Below are 23,985 nucleotides of genomic sequence, written 5' to 3'. Positions count from 1 at the left end.
ATATATTGATCCCGGACAACCCCTTTAAACTCAGAAGAGAACTTTCTGGCTTCCTGCAGCCTCCACTAGAGGGAGCTCAGGAGCTTTCTGCATACTGCTTTATTATTAGGGAGCTCCCTCTAGTGGTGGCTGCAGGCAGCCATGTTTTTGTCATTCAGACTTCGGTAATATGTAAGAATTTTGCACCTATTTCGATTTTAAACTTTCTAATATTTCTAATATGACCTAAAATGACTTGTCATTTTTTTTCTGTTTAATATTAATATGAAATCGAATTAACTAATTAATCACAATAGCGTTTACGTACTAACTCAATGTGTATCTTTTTACTGCCTAAATAAAGTACGCTAAAATTATTTTTATTAAATTAATTATTAAAATTGTCTGCAACAAGTTAGGCTTGGTAGGGTGAGAGGGGATATCTCAGACTGATGATGCTGATCCCTACAATCCTCCCTACCCGAATAATATTAATATGAACCATACAGATATAGCAGAGCCAAAAGCGTTACTTTGTGCCTTTTTATTGTGTAACTCTGTAGTCCTATCGTTGTGCACCGAGTGTTAATTGACCAACTCCTGCTCTGCTACATCTGCAAAAAAAAAAGTGTCGCCTGCAGTGAAAATGAACTGGAATTGCGCTCATTAATGCCTTTGTGTTGATCCCCGCAGTGCCTGTGGTGTCTGACAAATAGCACATGTCTGGAGTACCCTGTCAGATCCATCCTGCCCCCCTCCTCCCTCTGCGCCATGTCAGCCGCCAGATGGGGGGCTTGTTGGAGTAAGTATACCGCTCCGCACGGAGGCACTTGTGTAAGTTTACGGGGCGGCGTGTCATTATTGTGACAATACACGGATTTCACGGGATTTAACAGCTAAACATATCAGACAAGATCCAGTCCCCGGGGGGGGAGGGGGGGGGCTACAAATTTGCCAGGTTTGGGGGAGTGGGGGAGGGACAACTGTTAATGCAAATTTAAATATATTAATATGCAAATTGGTCAAATGATTATTCAAAATGCGCCTGCTGAATAGAAATGATGACTTATGCATATGCATGAGTTTAGGGAACAGCCGAGTTGCGTAGTTTATTACCGGTGGTCAGTAACGGACAAGGTCGTTCTGATTCCCGGCCGCTGATTGGGTAAAGGGACATCCCCTATAAATTTATATTATTATAGTGTTTTTATTTATTTTTTATGTAATTAACTCCATGCAGTGCAGTATAATAGTATACATTGCTTTTCTGTTCATCCTGAGCTTCTGGGTTCACAAATAGAATGCCGGAACTACAGTGAAGACTGATATGCAGGAAGAAAAGAGGCAGCTGGGTTGATGAGAGAAACAATCTGGCGTGGACCTTTTTGGTGTTTTTTTTGTACTGGGGACGGCTTTTCAATGGGGGATAAGTGGCCGCCACACATTTCCAGTTGCTTCTCTCCAAATCCAAACTGTCCAACCAAAATCCTACCATCAGAGCCATAACTGCGCCCCCTGCAGGCTACGTTAGTGCTGCAAAGACCAGGGTTATTGGAGGAATAGCACTTCAAGCAGTTTTAGCAATGCCCTTTGTTCTCGCACATTGGCGCGCAGTTCTGGGGAAATGAATGAGTCCTTGCCACTAGATGGAGCCAGCGCTTGCCTAGTTCACAGCTCATCTTGTTGGCAGGGCTCAGGTAGAGGAATTAGCATTTTCTTTTAGCTAAAGCTTTAAATTGAACTGGGACACCTATCAGTGGTGAGAATAGAGACTGCAGAAACCGGAAGAACCACCAGGTGGCGCCCACACACCGCATGTGTTTTACACGGCTGGCAGAGGGAGGATTTCTTGTCTTGGATGCGGCTAATTCCTGCAAGAGGAAAATATTCACCTCCTGCCTGTTCGGGACTAGATGTCACACTGCGTAAGGGTAGGAATACACTAAATCGTCCCTAAGCATGCATGGATGTGTCCACGGTGAGGCCTGCGTACTGTAAGGCCCATCCACACAATGCACAAATTAAAGTGGATCTTTCTGACTCCCTCTATAAATAGGGATTCCTTCCACCCCTGGAAAATGTTTCCTAGTGGCCCACTAGTCTGCACCATATTCTGTGTGAATTTTTCTTTTTTCTACTTTTCTGTACGCCAAGCATCTCTATGCATTCCCTGTGGTCTGTTAGCTTTGGGCTATGGCTCCACAATGATGCAAAGTTGCCCACAAGTCACAGTGAAATTGCAGAAAAAGCGCAACTCACATGAACATATGATGAAAAAAAAAGTTGCAGGACACTTTGGTTTACAAGACGACTTGCAGTTGGAGTAATGCAAATTTACAGTGAATTAACTTGTGTCACCCCAACCTTAAATAGGGGTCGTCCGACTGTTTAATTAGGTCATCAGTATCTGATCAGCGGGGGTCCGACTCCCAGCACCCCTGCTAATCGGCTCCTTCAAGAGAGACCATGCGTGCCACGGCGCGCCTCTTCCTAGGCCAGTGATGTCACGCACATCGGTCACATGGCCTAGGCCTAGGCACTGCTCAGCCCCATTCAAGTGAGTGGAACTGAGCTGCAATACCAAACACAGCCACTGTCCAGTGGATGGTGCTGTGCTTGGTAAGCTGCGAGGAGGCCTCTGCTCTTCCTCAAACAGCAGATCAGCCGGGGGTCGTGGGTGTCAGACCCCACTGATCAGATATTGATGACTTTTATCCTTTAGGTGGGCTGTTCTTGTCTTTAAATGGGTTGTCTGAGGGTTTAAAGCGGATGACCTATCAATTCAGTCTTCCATAGACTGATGAAGAGACACTGCACCTTCACTCACAGGAAGAGTGGCATCATACACCCCCAGTCTTGGGATGAGGGTGTTCTATTCAATCAAGGATTAGAAAAATATGGCTGCTTTCTTTCAGTGACAGCGCCACCTCTGTGCCCAGGATGTGTGTGGTATTGCAGCTCTGCCCAATTGAAGTGAATGAGGCTGAGCTGTCGTCATACCTTACGCACCCCGTGGACACACATGGAGCTGTTTTTGGAAGAAAGCAGCCATGTTTTTCTAATCCTTTAACTTTCAGGACCCCATAAAATAGAAAGGAAGCGACACCAGCGATCACATCGCCGAAATAAAGGAAACCATATCGGCTTTTAAAAACAGTTCGCACTATCCCCGGCCTAAATCCGCAGAAGCAGCTAGCGTTGCTTGAAAGTCGTGGAAGCGAATCCTCATTATGCCCTTGAACAAATCGATTTTTTTTTATTGCGCTAATGAATTCTACTAAAGAAGGCTGAATACCTGAAATGATGGGCAGGGAATAATAGACAGATGCAACCCCCCCATGGGCTTAACTGTAACGCATTGGCATTTGCAGCCATTATAATATATGCAAACTATCCCGTTAAATATCTCCGCAGCTTTCAGCTCTATTAGCATAAATGTCTGCTAATAATGCAAATTGACGCCGAGGCAGTGACGGATCCGTGCTGCGGAGCAGACGAGTACAGTTAAACCACCAAAACAAATAAACCCATTTGCATGAAATTATGAAAAGAAAAAAAAAAAAGAAAATATCCGGTTGGAAAGAATATTGCAATTTATGTCTAAAATTGACGTTATTATTCTGGGAGCTGCAATTCATCTATTTGCGCACTAGGTGGCGCCGACCACTCGGCACCGTCCAGGCTATAGTGACAGCAGGAGGGGGGTTTCATTTTGCTGACAGCGGCAGAAGACGCCTGATATTTGACATCATTAGGATTCTTCCTGTATAAATGTTATCGAGCGCTGGCATTCGGCAATTAGGGTTAAATTATGCTCTTAATACTCTAGGCTGCGGGATTCAAAGGCAAGTCTAATGGAAGCCGAATGTGCTCTGCGTTCCCCGGTAGGTGCTGCGCTCGTTTTGACAGAGCCCATCGCGTTTTGCTAATTGCGAACGCTCCTTTCCCTCTTTGTTATTAATGGCCAAATTACCGTCGGGCGGGATGTGGAGCTGCCCCTTTAATGCCATGACCCCAATCTGTGAGTGCGTAGACAGTCCATTAGATCGTAGTACATCAAGGCGCGCAACTTTCCTCGCAGCGCTGACTACAAATCTGTGTCTGGGCTTTAACAAGATGTCATCACGGAGCTTAAATCAGCCCCTGGAGTCGAGGAGGAAGGTAATGAGATGGTGCCCAGAGGAGTTCGGAGGGGGGGCTTAGAGACCATTATTGGGGATATATTGTATTACAGGCCGGAATAATGGCAGTGACTTCAGTATGAACTGAACCCCGGCCGGGTGCTGTGAAGCCTGGCATCAAGACGGAGTAGGACTTCTTCAGGAATATTCCTGCACAGTATGATACTTAATACCATCAGAGCAGTGATGGCAGTCACCACAAAACCAGAAAATGTGCACCTCGAGAAGTCTGCAGTGTCTCCGATCCTCTCTTCACCCAGACAGAATCTCAGCTTCCTGTTGCCACCACTAGGGGGCCCTAACTGTATGCAGTGGCTGACTAATTTAAAGGGGCTCTCTTGTCAGGACATCCTTTGTCCGTACGCCCTATTAGAAAGTACAGATGTCATAGAGGGGGTTCCCAACACAAGACCACTCTCTCGGAGGCAGAGCAGAGAGCCGACAACTCTTACTATGGCAGGCTCTATGGTCTGTAAGGTTAAATGCACACGTTCAGGAAAATCCGTGCTGTCAATCCGCATCAATTTGTGCGCATTTGCATGCGGATTTTCCTCTCCCCATTGAAGTGAATGGAGAAAATCTGGTCAGGAAAAATTAAATAAATTGACATGCTGTGGATTTGAAAATCCGCACCGAAAAAATCTGCATCATGTGCATGAGAATTTCTAATTTTATAGAATACAATATACATGACCTACGGTGCGGATTTTCCGCACTCAATCCCGATAGTGTGCATTTAGCCTAAGACTCCTTACACTCTCCACAAGGAGAAATAGTACCCTCCCGGATCCCCGACAAAGGCCTCTCGCCCCGCTATACAGTTCTCCCTGCTGTGCCCTGACGATGGGCAGTCACCCTGAAACAGCCGTCTATAGATGAAGTAGTGGCTTGTCGTAATCCTTAGTTATGTTGCAAGGCCTGTTTAAAGGGTCGAACATTGATTTATAAGATTGCTGATAGTTTACAACTAGTGGCACCAAAGGTTTTGGATGGAGAGCTAATTTACATTCCTCCAGGACGACATGGTGGTTCTCAAAGCTAGAAATATGCCAGATAAGGTAGCGATCATGAGCCCCAAGTTTCTACCCTTCCTGTTAATCATCCCATTGACAAACACTACAGTTGGCCCCTCCCCAGCTGCTGTGGCTGAAAAACGGGAATGATAAGCTTGCTGCAATTGGAGAAAAGACAAATGCCTGGGGTACGTCCACACAGGGAAGAATTGCTGCAAAAACCCTAAAGTCTGTCTCTTCTCTGTTTGTAACGATTTATTTATCCCTGTGATCAGCCGCATCACCTTTGGCACTCCAGCTGCGGCAAAACTACAACTCCAAGCATGCTCACTTGCTTGGCTGTTCTTGTAACTCCTATAGAAGTGAATGGAGCATTCTGGGAGTTGTAGTCTTAGAGCAGCTGGATTGCCGGAGGTTGCTGATCCCTTCTGTAGTGTATTACAGTACTAGCAAAGTGCATGGGGTTTTAAGAAACTTTATCTACATGCTGCGGAAAACAAAGTGACCTGCGGTGCAGAATTTAAGTATCCACCGCGGACGTTGCTGCAAAATCTGCTGCAGAAATACTTCCCCGTGTGGATGTACCCCGAAAGAGGTTTCCCAATTTTATGTTCATACAGCTTCAGTTCCTCTCTAAGGGCTTATTCAGATGAGAGATTTTCACTGCCTGGACCTGTCAATGAAAGTGCAGATGGGTCGATAGTTGCAGAGAGAGCAGAGCCTCTAGGTGTAATGGCAACGCCCCTGTTGCTCCTAGAGGCTCATCTGCATATATTATAACATCATCTTTCTCAGCAATGTGTGCACATAGGAACATGGGACCAGCACAGATGCCTTCAGCTGCCAAGTGCAACATGTAACAGGTCAGCCAGTGTCATAAGTACAAATCTGATGATAGGTGCCCTTTAATTTAAAGGGGTTTTCTGAGTTGACACTCTGCAAACCTGATGGTCAGGAATACATACAGTAGATAAGTGAGGTCTAGCAAAAGAAAAATACTATTTTCACACATACCTAGTACAGCTCTGGCCCCTTTGTTTACATGCAGTTGCAGAGCTGTGGGGGCGTGTAACAACATTCAGTGACGTTCTTCTCATGAATATTTGTGGGTGTCAGCTAAGACTGCCTTTCCCCCTCGCCCTGCCCTGCCCTGGTTCTCTTTGCAGACCATCATCCATGGTTACTCACACTGTCAGCCTGGCTCTTCTGCTGCTGCAGCGCTTCCCAGTAGTCACTGACCTCACACAGATATTCATTCTTCTGGTTACCCTGCTGACCATTTAAATCCTGCAGGGGGCGTGACCTTGCACTAGCCCACTTTTCAGACCTCAGTACCGATGTTCTCTGCACATGACTATGGCCCATACACACTGGCAACTGATAAGCTAGCCTCTGAGGATGGCTTCTGAATGGACTGGACTTGCCTGACACTTCTCAGCTAAGGATGGTGCATGATGAGACAGCGAAGCCTGCAGACATCAGCAGCGAGGACCCGAGCACAGGGGGCATGACTTGTCCCTCCAGCACTTCAGTGACGTTCTGTGTACAGGGGCAGGACTTCTCCCTCCTTGCAGCCCTCCTGTCACTATGAAGCTGCAGACACCATTAACTCCTAGGCGCTTTATTCTAACATAACGTTATTATTGGCGCTGGAGGCTCTGCTGTCTTTGCACCTGACTTGGCAGCCCTCTGTTGCTTTTTTCAGCTTTGTTTCTGTGGCCATTTTGCAAAAGGGCCAATAGGAAAGTGCAGCCATACTGGTGGTTACTGGTTATGTTTGTTTCTTAGAAACTGATGGTATCATGCTGTCAGCCTGGGGAAGCAATAAGCAAGGCTTCTTTCACACTCGCGTTTTGGCTTTCCGTTTGTGAGATCCGTTCAGGGCTCTCACAAACGTTCCACAACGGATCAGTTCGCATTGTGCATTCTGAATATAAAGTATCCGCTCAGAACGCATCAGTTCAATCTCCGTTCGGCTTGCAGCGTTTTGGTGTCCGTCTGATGAAACTGAGCAAAACGGATCCGTCCTGACACACAATGTAAGTCAATGGGGACGGATCCGTTTTTACTGACACAATCTGGCACAATAGAAATCGGATCCGTCCCCTATTGACTTTCAGTGGAGTTCATGACGGATCCGTCTTGGCCATGTTAAAGATAATACAAACGGATCCGTTCATAATGGATGCAGACGGTTGTATTATCTGAACGGATCCGTCCACAAAACACGAGTGTGAAAGCGGCCTTAGCCATAATTCAAAGGGGGCATCCGATTTGGCTGCACCTGATATGGTCACACTTGCAATATGGCTGCTACAACAAAACAGAAAAAATAGTAATATCTGTATAAATGAATAAAGCATAATCGCCAAAAACTGAATTAAGTGGTTGGAATTTTTAAAGGGAAGCTCCACATTTGCAACCTACGCTTTTTATTCATTTAAACTGAAGGAACTTTACAAAAAGTCTTAATGAAAAAAAAATCCTACAGTTCCTATGCAGAGCTATGTGTTTCTATGGTAACAAACAACAAAAAACTGTAATCTGATAATGCTGTCCTGTAACTGCAGATCTGTCCACTACTTCTTTCTAATCTACAAAATGTGTGTATGCAAGAAGTAGTGGAAGTAAAACTGCAGGATCCGTCCACACAGTGTTGTTTGTAGTCTGTTGCCATGGAGACATATAAGTCTGCATAGGAGCTGTAGACACAAAATGAAATGTTAGATTCTTTTGCTTTAACTTTGCAAATCAAACTTAATGTCCTGTATACTCTGATAGGTTACTGGTAGAGCTCCTGTGTCGTGATTCTGTATTAGCTCAGGCTTCATCATGGCTGCCAGCTGTAGTTTTTGTCCTGTGCATGCGCCATTGTATAATTCCTAATTTTTTTGGTTTGTTTTGTGTCTTTCAGTAAATTTTGAAGCGTTGATCATCGCAATGGGCGTGGTGGCAGGAATCCTTGTGCTGAGTATTATAGTTTGCTGTTGTTACTGTTGCTACTGTCGAAAGAGTTCAAGTTCGCGCCTGTAAGTACTTTTTTTATGAACTTTTCTGCTTTCAAGGTCCGTTTGGATAGCCTTGCATATGTCAAATATCCATTTCCCTTATTTTTATGCCTGCTTGCTAACAGAGGTGTGCAAGCACAAGAGAAAGTGACCAGTGTCTGTGATTGGAGATAACTCCGATCCTCGACATTTTACCCGTCGGTTACTACAGTCAATATCGACCGCGATAACTAAGCCTTTAGACAGAGGGAGCGCACTTCCTCTATCCACCCATTCCCCGTAACTTTCTCAAGGCACCCAGGCCTGCCACGTCACAGCTCCTATTACCTTCTGCCTCTGCCGGGTAAAACACTATTCTCAACAGTACAGAAGTATTGCTGTGAATAATAAAAGCGATTAAACGCAGGTTCATGCTCCCTAAGGGGACTAATTAAAAGAAAAAGTAAAAATCAGCTGAATAACGTCTTAAAATATTTTAAAAAAAGTTGTTCTAAATTTTTTTAAAAAAGTTTCCAGTTATTTATATTTATATCTCCTGATATATGAAATATTAAACTATCACGTTATTTAGCAGGCACAGTAAAAAGTGTAAGAAAAAAAATCCCCTATTCCAGAACTCTTCTTTTTTGGTCACCTTGCCTCTTGGGGGTGGGGGTGAAGAAAAATGATTAAAAGGTCACATGTGCATAAGGGTCCATTCACACGTCCATAGTGTATTGCGGATCCACAATTCCACAATACACCCGGCCGGCACCCCCTATAGAACTGCCTATTCTTGTCCGCGGACAAAACAAGCTGTCATATGGCTATGTTTATGACAAAAATAAAATGTCACCCTCAAAAAGGTACTTGATGCTTAAAGGGGTATTGTTATCTTATACATTGGTGGTATATCGCTAGGATACGAGATCAGTGTCACATAGGTGCAGGTCCCACTTCTGGACCTGCTCCTAAACCCCAGCATGAGGCTCCCGAAGTAAAGGAGAGCGCACCGCGCACCATTGACTGTTATAACAGTTCTAAAACCAGCCGAGAGAGAACTGGCTTGGCTGTTTTCGGCAGTCTACAGTGCTGATTAGAGAGGTGGCCAACTCCTCTAAGGGATTAACAGGAATGAAAACATGGTACCTCCAAATTTTGTGTACAACACATTTTATAATGAGAAGAAAAGAGTCATTACGGATGGACATTCAAATTGATGACTGAGGTACACGGTATGGAGAGGCCTCCCTGTTTTCTCAGATCTGTTCTATAGGACTAGATCGGTGACTGTGTTTAGTAAGCTTTGCACTAGTCTGTAAAACAGCCCCTTGTAACTTTTGCTAAAAGGGAATTGAAATTCTGTATACAGCCAGATAACGTTTAATTTTGTTTTGTCGCGTCTAGAAGACTGGAAGCAGAAGAAGAAAATCTCATCCGAGAACGTGAGAAGAGGAAACAAGAGTCCCTACAGAGGTACAGGGCTTACTGTCATTTCATGCAGCTGCCATTGTGAATGCATTATTCAGAGATAAGATCTGCTAGATGAATTAACCTTTTCAGCTGTTGTTTCTGATCAACCTCTAAGGCGGTGTTCACATTTGCATGAATATGGAGGAAGTTTGTTATTCATACTGTTCATCTACAAACACTATAATACTAAGACCACATATCTCACTATATAACACTGTCCCATGTACAAGAATATAACTACTATAATACTGCTCCTATGTACAAGAATATAACTACTATAATACTGCTCCTATGTACAAGAATATAACTACTATAATACTGCTCCTATGTACAGGAATATAACTACTATAATACTGCTCCTATGTACAGGAATATAACTACTATAATACTGCTCCTATGTACAAGAATATAACTACTATAATACTGCTCCTATGTACAGGAATATAACTACTATAATACTGCTCCTATGTACAGGAATATAACTACTATAATACTGCTCCTATGTACAAGAATATAACTACTATAATACTGCTCCTATGTACAGGAATATAACTACTATAATACTGCCTCCAATGTACAAAAATATAACTACTATAATACTGCTCCTATGTACAAGAATATAACTACTATATTACTGCTCCTATGTGCAAGAATATAACGGATGACATACGGAAACATTTTCAGGAACAACGGATCCGCAAAAAACGGACCAAAATTCGGGATATAGAAAAATACTGACGTGTGAATGTAGCCTAATACTGCTCCTATGTACAATAATATAACTACTATAATACTGATCCAATGTACAAGAATATAACTACTATAATACTGCTCCTATGTACAGGAATATAACTACTATAATACTGCTCCTATGTACAGGAATATAACTACTATAATACTGCCTCCTATGTACAATAATATAACTACTATAATACTGCTCCTATGTACAGGAATATAACTACTATAATACTGCCTCCTATGTACAATAATATAACTACTATAATACTTCTCCTATTTACAGGAATATAACTACTATAATACTGCCTCCTATGTACAATAATATAACTACTATAATACTGCCTCCTATGTACAATAATATAACTACTATAATACTGCCTCCTATGTACAAGAGTATAACTACTATAATACTGCTCCTATGTACAATAATATAACTACTATAATACTTCTCCTATGTACAAGAATATATCTACTATAATACTGCTACTATATACAAGAATATAACTACTATAATACTGCTCCTATGTATAAGAATATAACTACTATAATACTGCTCCTATGTACAAGAATATAACTACTATAATACTGCTCCTATGTACTAGAATATAACTACTATAATACTGCTCCTATGTACAACAATATAACTACTATAATACTGCTCCTATATACAAGAATATAACTACTATAATACTGTCTCCTATGTACAAGAATATAACTACTATAATACTGCTCCTATGTACAAGGATATAACTACTACAATACTGTTCCTATATATAATTATATAACTACTATAATACTGCTAGTATATACAAGAATATAACTGCTGGGACAGGGATATCTAGAGACGGTTTGAACATATTATTAACCTTTCTTTACAGCAGAGAGATAAATATAATATCGGTGTCGCCTGCGCCTGGCTCGTCACGTTGCCCTGTTGTGCACATTGCTTGATGAAGGACGTGTCCTAGCAGTAAATAATAAGTGTTGCTTACAATACCCTCGCCCTATCTCCCGCTGTACACAGTCACTTAGAGGAACAGATGGCGGCTGCCGGGTGGCGCTCTGTTTATCCTCCGCTCGGGTGCTGATAGCAGTAAACCTTTTACATCCATAATGGACTAATGTTGCAGCGTGGATTCTCACTCCCCCGGCCATCGATCAGACACGTGCAAGGCGTGACCGAGTGTCCAGATAATGCCATAAATGCAGTGAGCAGGCAGAGCTGTTAGAGTGCAGATCCGTATAGCATTCAGCTACTCAGAGAGGGACATTAAAGGGGCTATCCCATGATTGATGTCAAAAATGATGATAATCGGAGATCATATAGCACCTGAACCAGCCCTGTACCTCACATGGATCCAGAGATCTCCCCATTCATTGCTTCAATTGCTCTGCTAGATTTATATTAAGCTGACAGCTCAGGGGATGTGTCCTTTCTGCTGCAGCTCACTCCCTGTAACTGCCACAGCTTCAAACAGAACATATGGCTGGTGACACTTGAAGATTTAAAGGGATTGTCCCACAAAAAATATTCTACAGTTTTCAAACCAGCACTTGCATTTAAATAATTTTGTAATTGCATGTAATTAAAAATTTAGAGTAGCCACTGAATTATTCAATACAATGCATCTATATAGCGCCACCTGCTGTTTTTTATATTTATTTATTTATTTGTTCTTCTCACTGAGAAGGCCGCACATGCTCAGTTCCATCATTCAACTGGCTCCTGAGCTGTGATGGGGAGAGCATGGACACGCCCCCTGAGCTGTGATAGGGAGAGCATGGACACGCCCCCTGATCTGCAGCAGAAAAGACCCTGCCCTTGAGCTGTCAGCTTGATATAAATCTAGCAGAACAATGAATGGGGGGATCTCTGGATCCATGTCAGGTACAGGGCTGGTTCTAGCTTTGTTAGAAAGAGACCGTCATGTACTATATGATCTCTGATTTTCATTTTTACATTAGTCATGTGATAACCCCTTTAAACTGAGCATGTGCGACCAGCTCAGTGAGCAGGACAGAGAAATTAGAAAAAGAGCAAACAGCAGGTGGCGCTATACAGATACATTTTATTGAATAACTCAGTGGCTATACTAAATTTTTAATTACATGCAATTACAAAAGTATTCAGATCCAGGTGATGTTTGGTAACACAGCCCCTTTAAGCGTGAAGTCACCTTCTGTTGCATCACAGGTCCTTGCAGTTTATTGTTCTCTGTTATCCACCAGCTTAATGTAATTGTAGTGTTCTTCCCTGGGATCACAGCCCCTGTACTTATTATCTGTACCTGTCATATCTCCAACCGCACCTATACAATGTGAACGTTTAGGAACCCGTGGTGCACAGGAGCGTATTCCTGGCTTATGAGGCAGCAACCAGCTTCATCTGTCACTGAGTGGAGAAGATGTCAGGCAGCGACCGTCATATTGAGCTGCAGAAACCGGGAGCTTCATGCAGCAGCTGTGAATAGATTGCTGCTCGCGCATTATGCAAGGGTTAAAGGGGTTTTCCGAGACTTTGCAACAGATGACCTATCCTCTCAGCTTTTCCTAGGCCAGTGACGACACGTTCAGCGGTAGCCTAGGTGCAGCTCAGCCCCATCGAAGTGAATGGGGCAGAGCTGTAATACCAAGCACGGCCACTATGGTATGTACGGTGCTTTGCTTAGTAAGCACGAAAAAAGGACGTGGCACTCACAGGAACAGGTGATCGGCAGGGGTTGCGGGTGTCGGACCCCCACCGATCCGATACCAATGACCTAGCCATCATCAGTTGTAAAACCTTTTTAATACTGATAGACTATCCTCAGGTTAGGTCATCAATATCAGATCAGTGGTGGTCTGACTCCTGGCTCCCCCACCGATCAGCTTCATGAGCACAGCAGTCTCTTCCTAGGCTAGTGAGGTCAGCTTCATCAGTTACATGGCCTAGGAGCAGCTCAGTCTGAGCTGCAGTACCAAGTCCAGCCACTATACAATGGACAGCGCTGTGCTTGGTGAGCTGCAAGGAGGCCGAGACGCTCAGCGGGGCAAGCCTCCACTGATTTGACATTGATGACCTATCCTGAGGATAGGTCATCAATATGGCAAGGCGGACAGTCCCTTTAATTCTGCATTCCCTAATAGAGTATTTGGAATGGGTCTTCTAAACCAGATAACCCCTTTAAACTACATTCTATATCTTCCTACTCTGTGGTCTTTGCACAGACATTAAAAAAAAGCCTGTGTAGAGATGTGCCAGCTGCCCCGCATGTATATAGTTAATGGGCGATTGGCAAGGTGTTAAAGGGGTTTTCCTGTCCATTTGTATTGATAGTCCTCAGGATAGGCCAGCGATATTGGCGGAAGTCTGACACCCTGCACCTCGGCCGATCAGCTGTTCTACAGGTGCTCTGGTGTCGGACGTTGGCGCTGGAACTACGTCTCTGTCCATTGAGTAGTGGATAGAGCTGATAACATTAAAGTCAATGGGAGCAATATAAAAGGACAGGAAAACCCTTTAATATCTGTCCTTTTATTTATTACAAAATGAAAGAGAAAAGTTCCGAAATCCCCCCGCAGCGCTCTCTGGCCTGTTCCGTAGCCTCGCACTGTTGTTCTGCATATATCAAAAATTGATTAAAAAGACTTTGTCAGGGGAACGTTATGGATTTGCATCAGGCATAATACGTCCTAAACGTACAGGGCCGCGGCGCACAAATTCATTCCGCCTGCCGCCTTCTCGGCTCCCCTTATTTACTGCCAGAATCACAGATCGTGCTCGGCACAACTGGCGGTGAAAAATGTCCGACCGTCTAAAAGTGACATTATTGTAAATTCCCGGCCTGAGTTATGAAGGATCCGAAATAGCGGCTGATTCTTCAACCACCATGGCCGCGTTCTTTTTGCTAACAAATGCATTAATATTTCATAAAACACCTAAGAAGCGAAGCGGCTGCGTGGTGGGAGATGACGTCATTGGGTAAGGGGCTATGAATCAGATATGATGGTCACAAAGGAGTAATGTGTTTTTTTCTTTTTTTTGCTATTGCCTAAAGGGTAGAAACGGCACAGAGGAACATTTAAAGGGAATATCCACCCTAGTTTTTTGGTCCACAAAGGTTTACTGTTTAATTTCATAAAAACTTAACCTCTTCAGGACACATGATTAATGAGTTGACGTTGTAAATTTGTTGATACAAAGTTTCAAATACCCTGCATAGCCTTAGGCTACTTTCATATTTGCGGCAGCAGGGTCCGGCATGCTGCAGTTTTTGTCCGGCCGCCTCTCGGCTTGTTTGCCGTGCTGCAGCCGGACCTCCGGACCGCCCCCCATTATATTGAGCGGACTTCTGGCAGCATGGTGGGCTAGCGTTAGTATGGATCCGGCAGGCTGTTCCCCCAGCCTGCCGGACCCTGCTTTCGCAAGTGTGAAAGTAGCTTTAGAAATAAATGATAAAATGCGGAATCCCTACTGTCACCACTAGAAGGAGTGTACCACATATGAACTTATTGTTGAGTTCAGTGGGAGCAGTATGCATTAAGCTCCCATAGGCCACCTGGTGGTGGCTGCAGGCATCAAAAATTCTGTGCCCATGTGAAGGAAAGTTTAGTAAAGTTAGGGTCCATTCACACGTCCGTTGTTTCTTTCCTGATCTGTTCCGTTTTTTCAGGAACAGATCTGGACCAGATCTGGACCCATTAATTTTCAATGGGTCCTGAAAAAAATCTGACATTGTGCTGTCCGTTTTTTTTCAGGACCCATTGAAAATAAATGGGTCCAGATCTGGTCCAGATCTGTTCCTGAAAAAACGGAACAGATCAGGAAAGAAAAAACGGACGTGTGAATGGACCCTAAATGATAAAATGCTGAATCCCTACTGTCACCACTAGAGGGAGCATACCCCAAATGAGCTTATTTTTTAGTTCAGTGGGAGAAGTATACATTAAAGGAAACCTGTCACCATGATTTAGCGCATAGAGCTGGGGACATGGGCTGCTAGATGGCCACTAGCACATCTGCAGTACCCAGGTCCCATAGCTCTCTGCGCTTTTATGGTGTTAAAATACCGTTTTTAGTGATATGCAAATTACCTCCTATGTGTCCTGTAGCCGGAGATGAGTCCAGCGGAAGGGAGCCCAGCACCGCCCCGCGTCCGCCGAATCTCCTCCTTGCCTGCTGACGTCATAGAGCTGCAGTGCCGAAATCTCGCGATGCGCGAGCTAGCGCATGCGTAGTTCGTTCCCTGTGCTGATTCCAGTACAGGGAATGAACATGATGCCGAGACTGCGCATGCGCTAGCTCGCGCATCGCGAGATTTCGGCAATGCAGCTCTATGACGTCAGCAGGCAAGGAGGAGATTCGGCGGACGCGGGGCGGTGCTGGGCTCCCTTCCGCTGGACTCATCTCCGGCTACAGGACACATAGGAGGTAATTTGCATATCACTAAAAACGGTATTTTAACACCATAAAAGCACACAGAGCTATGAGGACTGGATATTGCAGATGTGCTAGTGGCCATCTAGCAGCCCATGTCCCCAGCTCTATGCGCTAAATCATGGTGACAGGTTCCCTTTAAGCTCCCGTGGGCCACCAAGTGGTGGCTGCAGGCATTGAAAATTCTATGGCTATGTGGAGGAAATTTTAGAACTCTTTAAAGGGAACCTGTCACGGTGAACAGCATGTTATAGAGCAGGAGGAGCTGAGCAGACTGATATCTAGTTTTATGGGAAAATATTCAGTAAAACTAATAATTTATACATTTATATTCCTGGCTGTGAAGTCCAGGAGGCGGTCCTATCAGTGATTGACAGCTGTCTGTGTACAGAACCATAGAGGGTGGGCTGTCAATCACTGATAGGACCGCCTCCTGGACTTCACAGCCAGGAATATAAATGTATAAATTATTAGTTTTACTGAATCTTTTCCCATAAAACTATATATCAGTGTGCTCAGCAAATCCTGCTCTATAACATGCTGCCTGCAGATTATTTCGCATGTTCATGGTGACAGGTTCCCGTTAACCAAAATATAAAGTTCCGACCCCCCTTAAATAAATCTGTCTATCTCATATCACCCGTTGTATGACGGCATATACTGTGTGGTCTGCCTGGGAACTCCCACAAAGCGTCACAGGAACGCCCACTTTCAGCATATTTGCATAAGCCCCACCTCCTTTGTGACCTATTTTAGGGACAATCCCATGGAAAAGAGGATGCTTTGGAGGTATGCTATAGAGTAGCCTCCTGAAAGGTAATGTGAACATGGCCTTAGAGACGGACTGCTCATGGGATGTTCTGGATTGCCTAGAAAAGGAGCGGTTTATGAAATATTATTTGGTAAAGATCATCCTTTATGTCATTTCTGATCTTTACGCCGGCGTGAACTAGACAATCGGAATTTCCGGACGCTGGGTAACTGTGTTCGATCCAAAAATCGTGCGGTCGGTTGTAGCAGTCGGCATAAACGCTTCGGCAAACTGGAGGGTTAATAAGTCGGCGCCATCGCTCTCCCCAGCATGTAAAGGAGAGGCGGTAATGAGGTTTAGGATTGCAGCCCCCTCTTGTGATGTCACACCACCCTTCCCTGTAAATGGCGGCTGCACACGATGCTATCCTCCCAGGAATGAATCCTATCACACGACTTGCAAATGAATAGAATGAGCAGAGAATGACTTGGGAGGCGCCGTCCTCATAAAACCGCCAGTAGACACGAAATTGCAGTTTGGCGGTAATCGCCTATTTGTCACGTAATGATTTGCTGGCCCTTTGTTCGGCTGACTTCGCAACCAAGAGGGCAGCCTCTCACAGATAGGATTGTACTCCCGCAATATATTGCTTTTCTCCGTTACTTGAACGTTCAAGGAAATAAAACTTTTATTCCTCCGGGTTCTTTATGCTTCTTCAGATGCAACAACTTTTACTGTCAGCAAGTCGCCGCTATCGTCCCCTCCTATGTCACCAAGAAGTCCGCTCATTCCTGTCAGGGAGAAGTTATGCCAAGCTTTATTTATTTTCTATGCTTGTGTTTTTACGCCATTCATCGTGCTAGATACATGGCGGGATTATTTTAGTCCAGGGCAATTATATGTATTTTTTTTTTTTTTATTTCCCCGTAATAAATAATTTTGTAATGTAAAAAGTTTGTTTTTTAATATGGGTTACTTTTTTTTTTTATATACATTTTGTCAGCTTTTTTTCCTTTTTTTTTTTTTTTTTTACAATTAAGGCTACTTTCACATCTTAATATATCCCAACAAGAAGGATTGCTTAAAACCAAAGAAAAACTAAAAAGTTTTATTAAATCTGCACTTTTAAAAAAAAAGTGCATATTCAATAATACTTTTTTGGTTTTAAGCAATCATTCTTGTTGGAATATTATATTGTTACACAATAGGTTTGCATACCTGTTAAAAATGTTGTAAATCTACTTTCACATCTGCACTTTCCCTTTCCGCTATTGAGATCCATCATAGGATCAATAGCGGGGGGAAAACGCTTCCGTTTTGTCCCCATTCATTGTCAATAGGGACAAAACTGAACTGAATGAAAGAGAGTGCAGAGTGCACCAGAATGCGTTCCGTTCCGTTTGGTTGCGTCCCCGTCGCGGACAGAATAACGCTGCAAGCAGCGTTTTTCTGTCTGCGATGTTGTGCCCGAGTAAGACGGATCCGTCATGACTCACAATGTAAGTAAATGGAGACGGATCCGTTTTCTCTGACACAATAGAAAACTGATCCGTCCCCTATTGACTTTCAATGGTGTTCTTGACGGATCCGTCCTGGCTATTTTAAAAAGAATACAACCGGATCCGTTCATAACGGATGCAGATGGTTGTATTATCGTGACGGAAGCGTTTTTGCTGATCCATGACAGATCCAGCAAAAATGCTGGTATGAAAGTAGCCTAATGCTTTTGTATTGCAGCGTATCATGCCCATCAGTGCTAATAGGCCCATGTCCGTGGCTGACATGGGGGGCTTTGTTAAGTTTCCGACTGGTGGGACAACCCATCAGTGCCTTGTGATTGCGTCACAGGGGTGCCAATGGCCATCTGTAAAAATTGCTTAACCACTTCAGCCCCGCTAGGTGAAACCCCCTTCATGACCAGAGCACTTTTTACACTTCGGCACTACACTACTTTCACCGTTTATCGCTCGGTCATGCAACTTACCATACAAATGAATTTTACCTCCTTTTCTTCTCACTAATGGAGCTTTCATTTGGTGGTATTTTATTGCTGCTGGCATTTTTACTTTTTTTGTTATTAATCAAAATGTAACGATTTTTTTGCAAAAAAATGACATTTTTCACTTTCAGCTGTAAAATTTTGCAAAAAAAACGACATCCATATATAAATTTTTCGCCAAATTTATTGTTCTACATGTCTTTGATAAAAAAAAAATGTTTGGGCAAAAAAAAAATGGTTTGGGTAAAAGTTATAGCATTTACAAACTATGGTACAAAAAAGTGAATTTCCGCTTTTTGAAACAGCTCTGATTTTCTGAGCACCTGTCATGTTTCCTGAGGTTCTACAATGCCCAAACAGTAGAAAAACCCCACAAATGACCCCATTTCGGAAAGTAGACACCCTAAGGTATTCGCTGATGGGCATAGTGAGTTCATAGAACTTTTTATTTTTTGTCACAAGTTAGCGGAAAATGATGATGATTTTATTTCAGTCTCATATTCCACTAACTTGCGACAAAAAATAAAAAATTCTAGGAACTCACCATGCCCCTCACAGAATACCTTGGGGTGTCTTCTTTCCAAAATGGGGTCACTTGTGGGGTAGTTATACTGCCCTGGCAATTTAGGGGCCCAAATGTGTGAGAAGAACTTTGCAATCAAAATGTGTAAAAAATGACCGGTGAAATCCAAAAGGTGCACTTTGGAATATGTGCCCCTTTGCCCACCTTGGCAGCAAAAAAGTGTGACACATCTGGTATCGCCGTACTCAGGAGAAGTTGGGGAATGTGTTTTGGGCTGTCATTTTACATATACCCATGCTGGGTGAGAGAAATATCTTGGTCAAATGCCAACTTTGTATAAAAAAATGGGAAAAGTTGTCTTTTGCCAAGATATTTTTCTCACCCAGCATGGGTATATGTAAAATGACACCCCAAAACACATTCCCCAACTTCTCCTGAGTACGGCGATACCAGATGTGTGACACTTTTTTGCTGCCAAGGTGGGCAAAGGGGCACATATTCCAAAGAGCACCTTTCAGATTTTGCAGGGCATTTTTTACACATTTTGATTGCAAGGTACTTCTCACACATTTGGGCCCCTAAATTGCCAGGGCAGTATAACTACGCCACAAATGACCCCATTTTGGAAAGAAGACACCCCAAGGTATTCCGTGAGGGGCATGGCGAGTTCCTAGAATTTTTTATTTTTTGTCACAAGTTAGCGGAAAATGATGATTTATTTTTTTTTCTCTTTTTTCCTTACAAAGTCTCATATTCCACTAACTTGCGACAAAAAATAAAAAATTCTAGGAACTCGCCATGCCCCTCACGGAATACCTTGGGGTGTCTTCTTTCCAAAATGGGGTCACTTGTGGGGTAGTTATACTGCCCTGGCAATTTAGGGGCCCAAATGTGTGAGAAGAACTTTGCAATCAAAATGTGTAAAAAATGACCGGTGAAATCCAAAAGGTGCACTTTGGAATATGTGCCCCTTTGCCCACCTTGGCAGCAAAAAAGTGTGACACATCTGGTATCGCCGTACTCAGGAGAAGTTGGGGAATGTGTTTTGGGCTGTCATTTTACATATACCCATGCTGGGTGAGAGAAATATCTTGGTCAAATGCCAACTTTGTATAAAAAAATGGGAAAAGTTGTCTTTTGCCAAGATATTTTTCTCACCCAGCATGGGTATATGTAAAATGACACCCCAAAACACATTCCCCAACTTCTCCTGAGTACGGCGATACCAGATGTGTGACACTTTTTTGATGCCAAGGTGGGCAAAGGGGCACATATTCCAAAGTGCACCTTTCGGATTTCACCGGTCATTTTTTACAGATTTTGATTGCAAGGTACTTCTTACACATTTGGGCCCCTAAATTGCCAGGGCAGTATAACTACCCCACAAGTGACCCCATTTTGGAAAGAAGACACCCCAAGGTATTCCGTGAGGGGCATGGCGAGTTCCTAGAATTTTTTATTTTTTGTCGCAAGTTAGTGGAATATGAGACTTTGTAAGGAAAAAAGAAAAAAAAAGAAAAATCATCATTTTCCGCTAACTTGTGACAAAAAATAAAAAATTCTAGGAACTCGCCATGCCCCCCACGGAATACCTTGGGGTGTCTTCTTTCCAAAATGGGGTCACTTGTGGCGTAGTTATACTGCCCTGGCAATTTAGGGGCCCAAATGTGTAAGAAGTACCTTGCAATCAAAATGTGTAAAAAATGGCCTGCGAAATCCGAAAGGTGCACTTTGGAATATGTGCCCCTTTGCCCACCTTGGCTGCAAAAAAGTGTCACACATGTGGTATCGCCGTACTCAGGAGAAGTTGGGCAATGTGTTTTGGGGGGTCATTTTACATATACCCATGCTGGGTGAGAGAAATATCTTGGCAAAAGACAACTTTTCCCATTTTTTTATACAAAGTTGGCATTTGACCAAGATATTTCTCTCACCCAGCATGGGTATATGTAAAATGACACCCCAAAACACATTCCCCAACTTCTCCTGAGTACGGCGATACCACATGTGTGACACTTTTTTGCAGCCTAGATGCGCAAAGGGGCCCAAATTCTTTTTAGGAGGGCATTTTTAGACATTTGGATCCCAGACTTCTTCTCACACTTTCGGGCCCCTAAAAAGCCAGGGCAGTATAAATACCCCACATGTGACCCCACTTTGGAAAGAAGACACCCCAAGGTATTCAATGAGGGGCATGGCGAGTTCCTAGAATTTTTTATTTTTTTGCAAAAGTTAGCGGATATTGATATTTTTTTGTTTTTTTCTCACAAAGTCTCACTTTCCGCTAACTTAGGACAAAAATTTCAATCTTTCATGGACTCAATATGCCCCTCACGGAATACCTTGGGGTGTCTTCTTTCCGAAATGGGGTCACATGTGGGGTATTTATACTGCCCTGGCTTTTTAGGGGCCCTAAAGCGTGAGAAGAAGTCTGGAATATAAATGTCTAAAAATGTTTACGCATTTGGATTCCGTGAGGGGTATGGTGCGTCCATGTGAGATTTAATTTTTTTGACACAAGTTAGTAGAATATGAGACTTTGTAAGAAAAAACAAAAACAAACAAAAAATTTCCGCTAACTTGTGCCAAAAAAAATGTCTGAATGGAGCCTTACCGGGGGGGGGGGGGTGATCAATGACAGGGGGGTGATCAATGACAGGGTGACAGGGGGGTGATCAATGACAGGGGGGTGATCACCCATATAGACTCCCTGATCACCCCCCTGTCATTGATCACCCCCCTGTAAGGCTCCATTCAGACATCCGCATGATTTTTTACGGATCCATGGATACATGGATCGGATCCACAAAACACATGCGGACGTCTGAATGGGGCCTTACAGGGGGGGTATCAATGACAGGGGGTGATCAGGGTGATCACCCCCCTGTCAATGATCACCCCCCCTGTAAGGTTCCATTCAGACATCCGCATGATTTTTTACGGATCCATGGATACATGGATCGGATCCACAAAACACATGCGGACGTCTGAATGGAGCCTTACAGGGGGGTTATCAATGACAGGGGGTGATCAGGGTGATCACCCCCCTGTCACTGATCACCCCCCCTGTAAGGCTCCATTCAGACATCCGCATGATTTTTTACGGATCCATGGATACATGGATCGGATCCACAAAACACATGCAGACGTCTGAATGGAGCCTTACAGGGGGGTTATCAATGACAGGGGGTGATCAGGGTGATCACCCCCCTGTCACTGATCACCCCCCCTGTAAGGCTCCATTCAGACATCCGCATGATTTTTTACGGATCCATGGATACATGGATCGGATCCACAAAACGCATGCGGACGTCTGAATGGAGCCTTACAGGGGGGTTATCAATGACAGGGGGTGATCAGGGTGATCACCCCCCTGTCACTGATCACCCCTCCTGTAAGGCTCCATTCAGACATCCGCATGATTTTTTACGGATCCATGGATACATGGATCGGATCCACAAAACGCATGCGGACGTCTGAATGGAGCCTTACAGGGGGGTTATCAATGACAGGGGGTGATCAGGGTGATCACCCCCCTGTCACTGATCACCCCTCCTGTAAGGCTCCATTCAGACATCCGCATGATTTTTTACGGATCCATGGATACATGGATCGGATCCACAAAACGCATGCGGACGTCTGAATGGAGCCTTACAGGGGGGTTATCAATGACAGGGGATGATCAGGGTGATCACCCCCCTGTCACTGATCACCCCTCCTGTAAGGCTCCATTCAGACATCCGCATGATTTTTTACGGATCCATGGATACATGGATCGGATCCACAAAACGCATGCGGACGTCTGAATGGAGCCTTACAGGGGGGTTATCAATGACAGGGGATGATCAGGGTGATTACCCCCCTGTCAATGATCACCCCTCCTGTAAGGCTCCATTCAGACATCCGCATGATTTTTTACGGATACATGGATCGGATCCACAAAACACATGCGGACGTCTGAATGGAGCCTTACAGGGGGGTTATCAATGACAGGGGGTGATCAGGGTGATCACCCCCCTGTCACTGATCACCCCCCCTGTAAGGCTCCATTCAGACGTCCGCATGTGTTTTGTGGATCCGATCCATGTATCCATGGATCCGTAAAAATCATGCGGACGTCTGAATGGAGCCTTACAGGGGGGTGATCAATGACAGGGGGGTGATCAATGACAGGGGGTGATCAGGGAGTGTATATGGGTGATCACCCGCCTGTCATTGATCACCCCCCTGTAAGGCTCCATTCAGACGTCCGCATGATTTTTACGGATCCATGGATACATGGATCGGATCCACAAAACACATGCGGACGTCTGAATGGAGCCTTACAGGGGGGTTATCAATGACAGGGGGTGATCAGGGTGATCACCCCCCTGTCACTGATCACCCCCCCTGTAAGGCTCCATTCAGACATCCGCATGATTTTTTACGGATCCATGGATACATGGATCGGATCCACAAAACGCATGCGGACGTCTGAATGGAGCCTTACAGGGGGGTTATCAATGACAGGGGATGATCAGGGTGATCACCCCCCTGTCATTGATCACCCCCTGTAAGGCTCCATTCAGACGTCCGCATGTGTTTTGCGGATCCGATCCATGGATCCGTAAAAATCATGCGGACGTCTGAATGGAGCCTTACAGGGGGGTGATCAATGACAGGGGGGTGATCAATGACAGGGGGTGATCAGGGAGTGTATATGGGTGATCACCCGCCTGTCATTGATCACCCCCCTGTAAGGCTCCATTCAGACGTCCGTATGCTTTTTGCGGATCCGATCCATGTATCCGTGGATCCGTAAAAATCATACGGACGTCTGAACGGAGCCTGACAGGGGGGTGATCAATGACAGGGCGGTGATCAATGACAGGGGGGTGATCAGGGGTTTATAAGGGGTTAATAAGTGACGGGGGGGGGGGTGTAGA

The 23,985-nt window shown here is 44.2% G+C and overlaps 1 protein-coding gene across 1 annotated transcript in view; it reads left to right on the top strand.

Moving 5' to 3' along the window:
• Positions 1-23,985, top strand: part of LOC122938140 (pituitary tumor-transforming gene 1 protein-interacting protein-like) — a 67,969-nt gene that overhangs the window by 18,904 nt on the left and 25,080 nt on the right. Inside the window, exons 3-5 of the mRNA XM_044293469.1 lie at positions 673-781; positions 8,088-8,202; positions 9,568-9,636. Of these exons, the coding sequence (XP_044149404.1) occupies positions 673-781; positions 8,088-8,202; positions 9,568-9,636 (293 nt within the window). The remainder of the gene's footprint in view (positions 1-672; positions 782-8,087; positions 8,203-9,567; positions 9,637-23,985) is intronic.

Source organism: Bufo gargarizans, chromosome 5, assembly GCF_014858855.1.
Source record: "Bufo gargarizans isolate SCDJY-AF-19 chromosome 5, ASM1485885v1, whole genome shotgun sequence".
NCBI classification, from domain to species: domain Eukaryota; kingdom Metazoa; phylum Chordata; class Amphibia; order Anura; family Bufonidae; genus Bufo; species Bufo gargarizans.
This window is presented reverse-complemented; position numbering and strand designations above follow the sequence as displayed.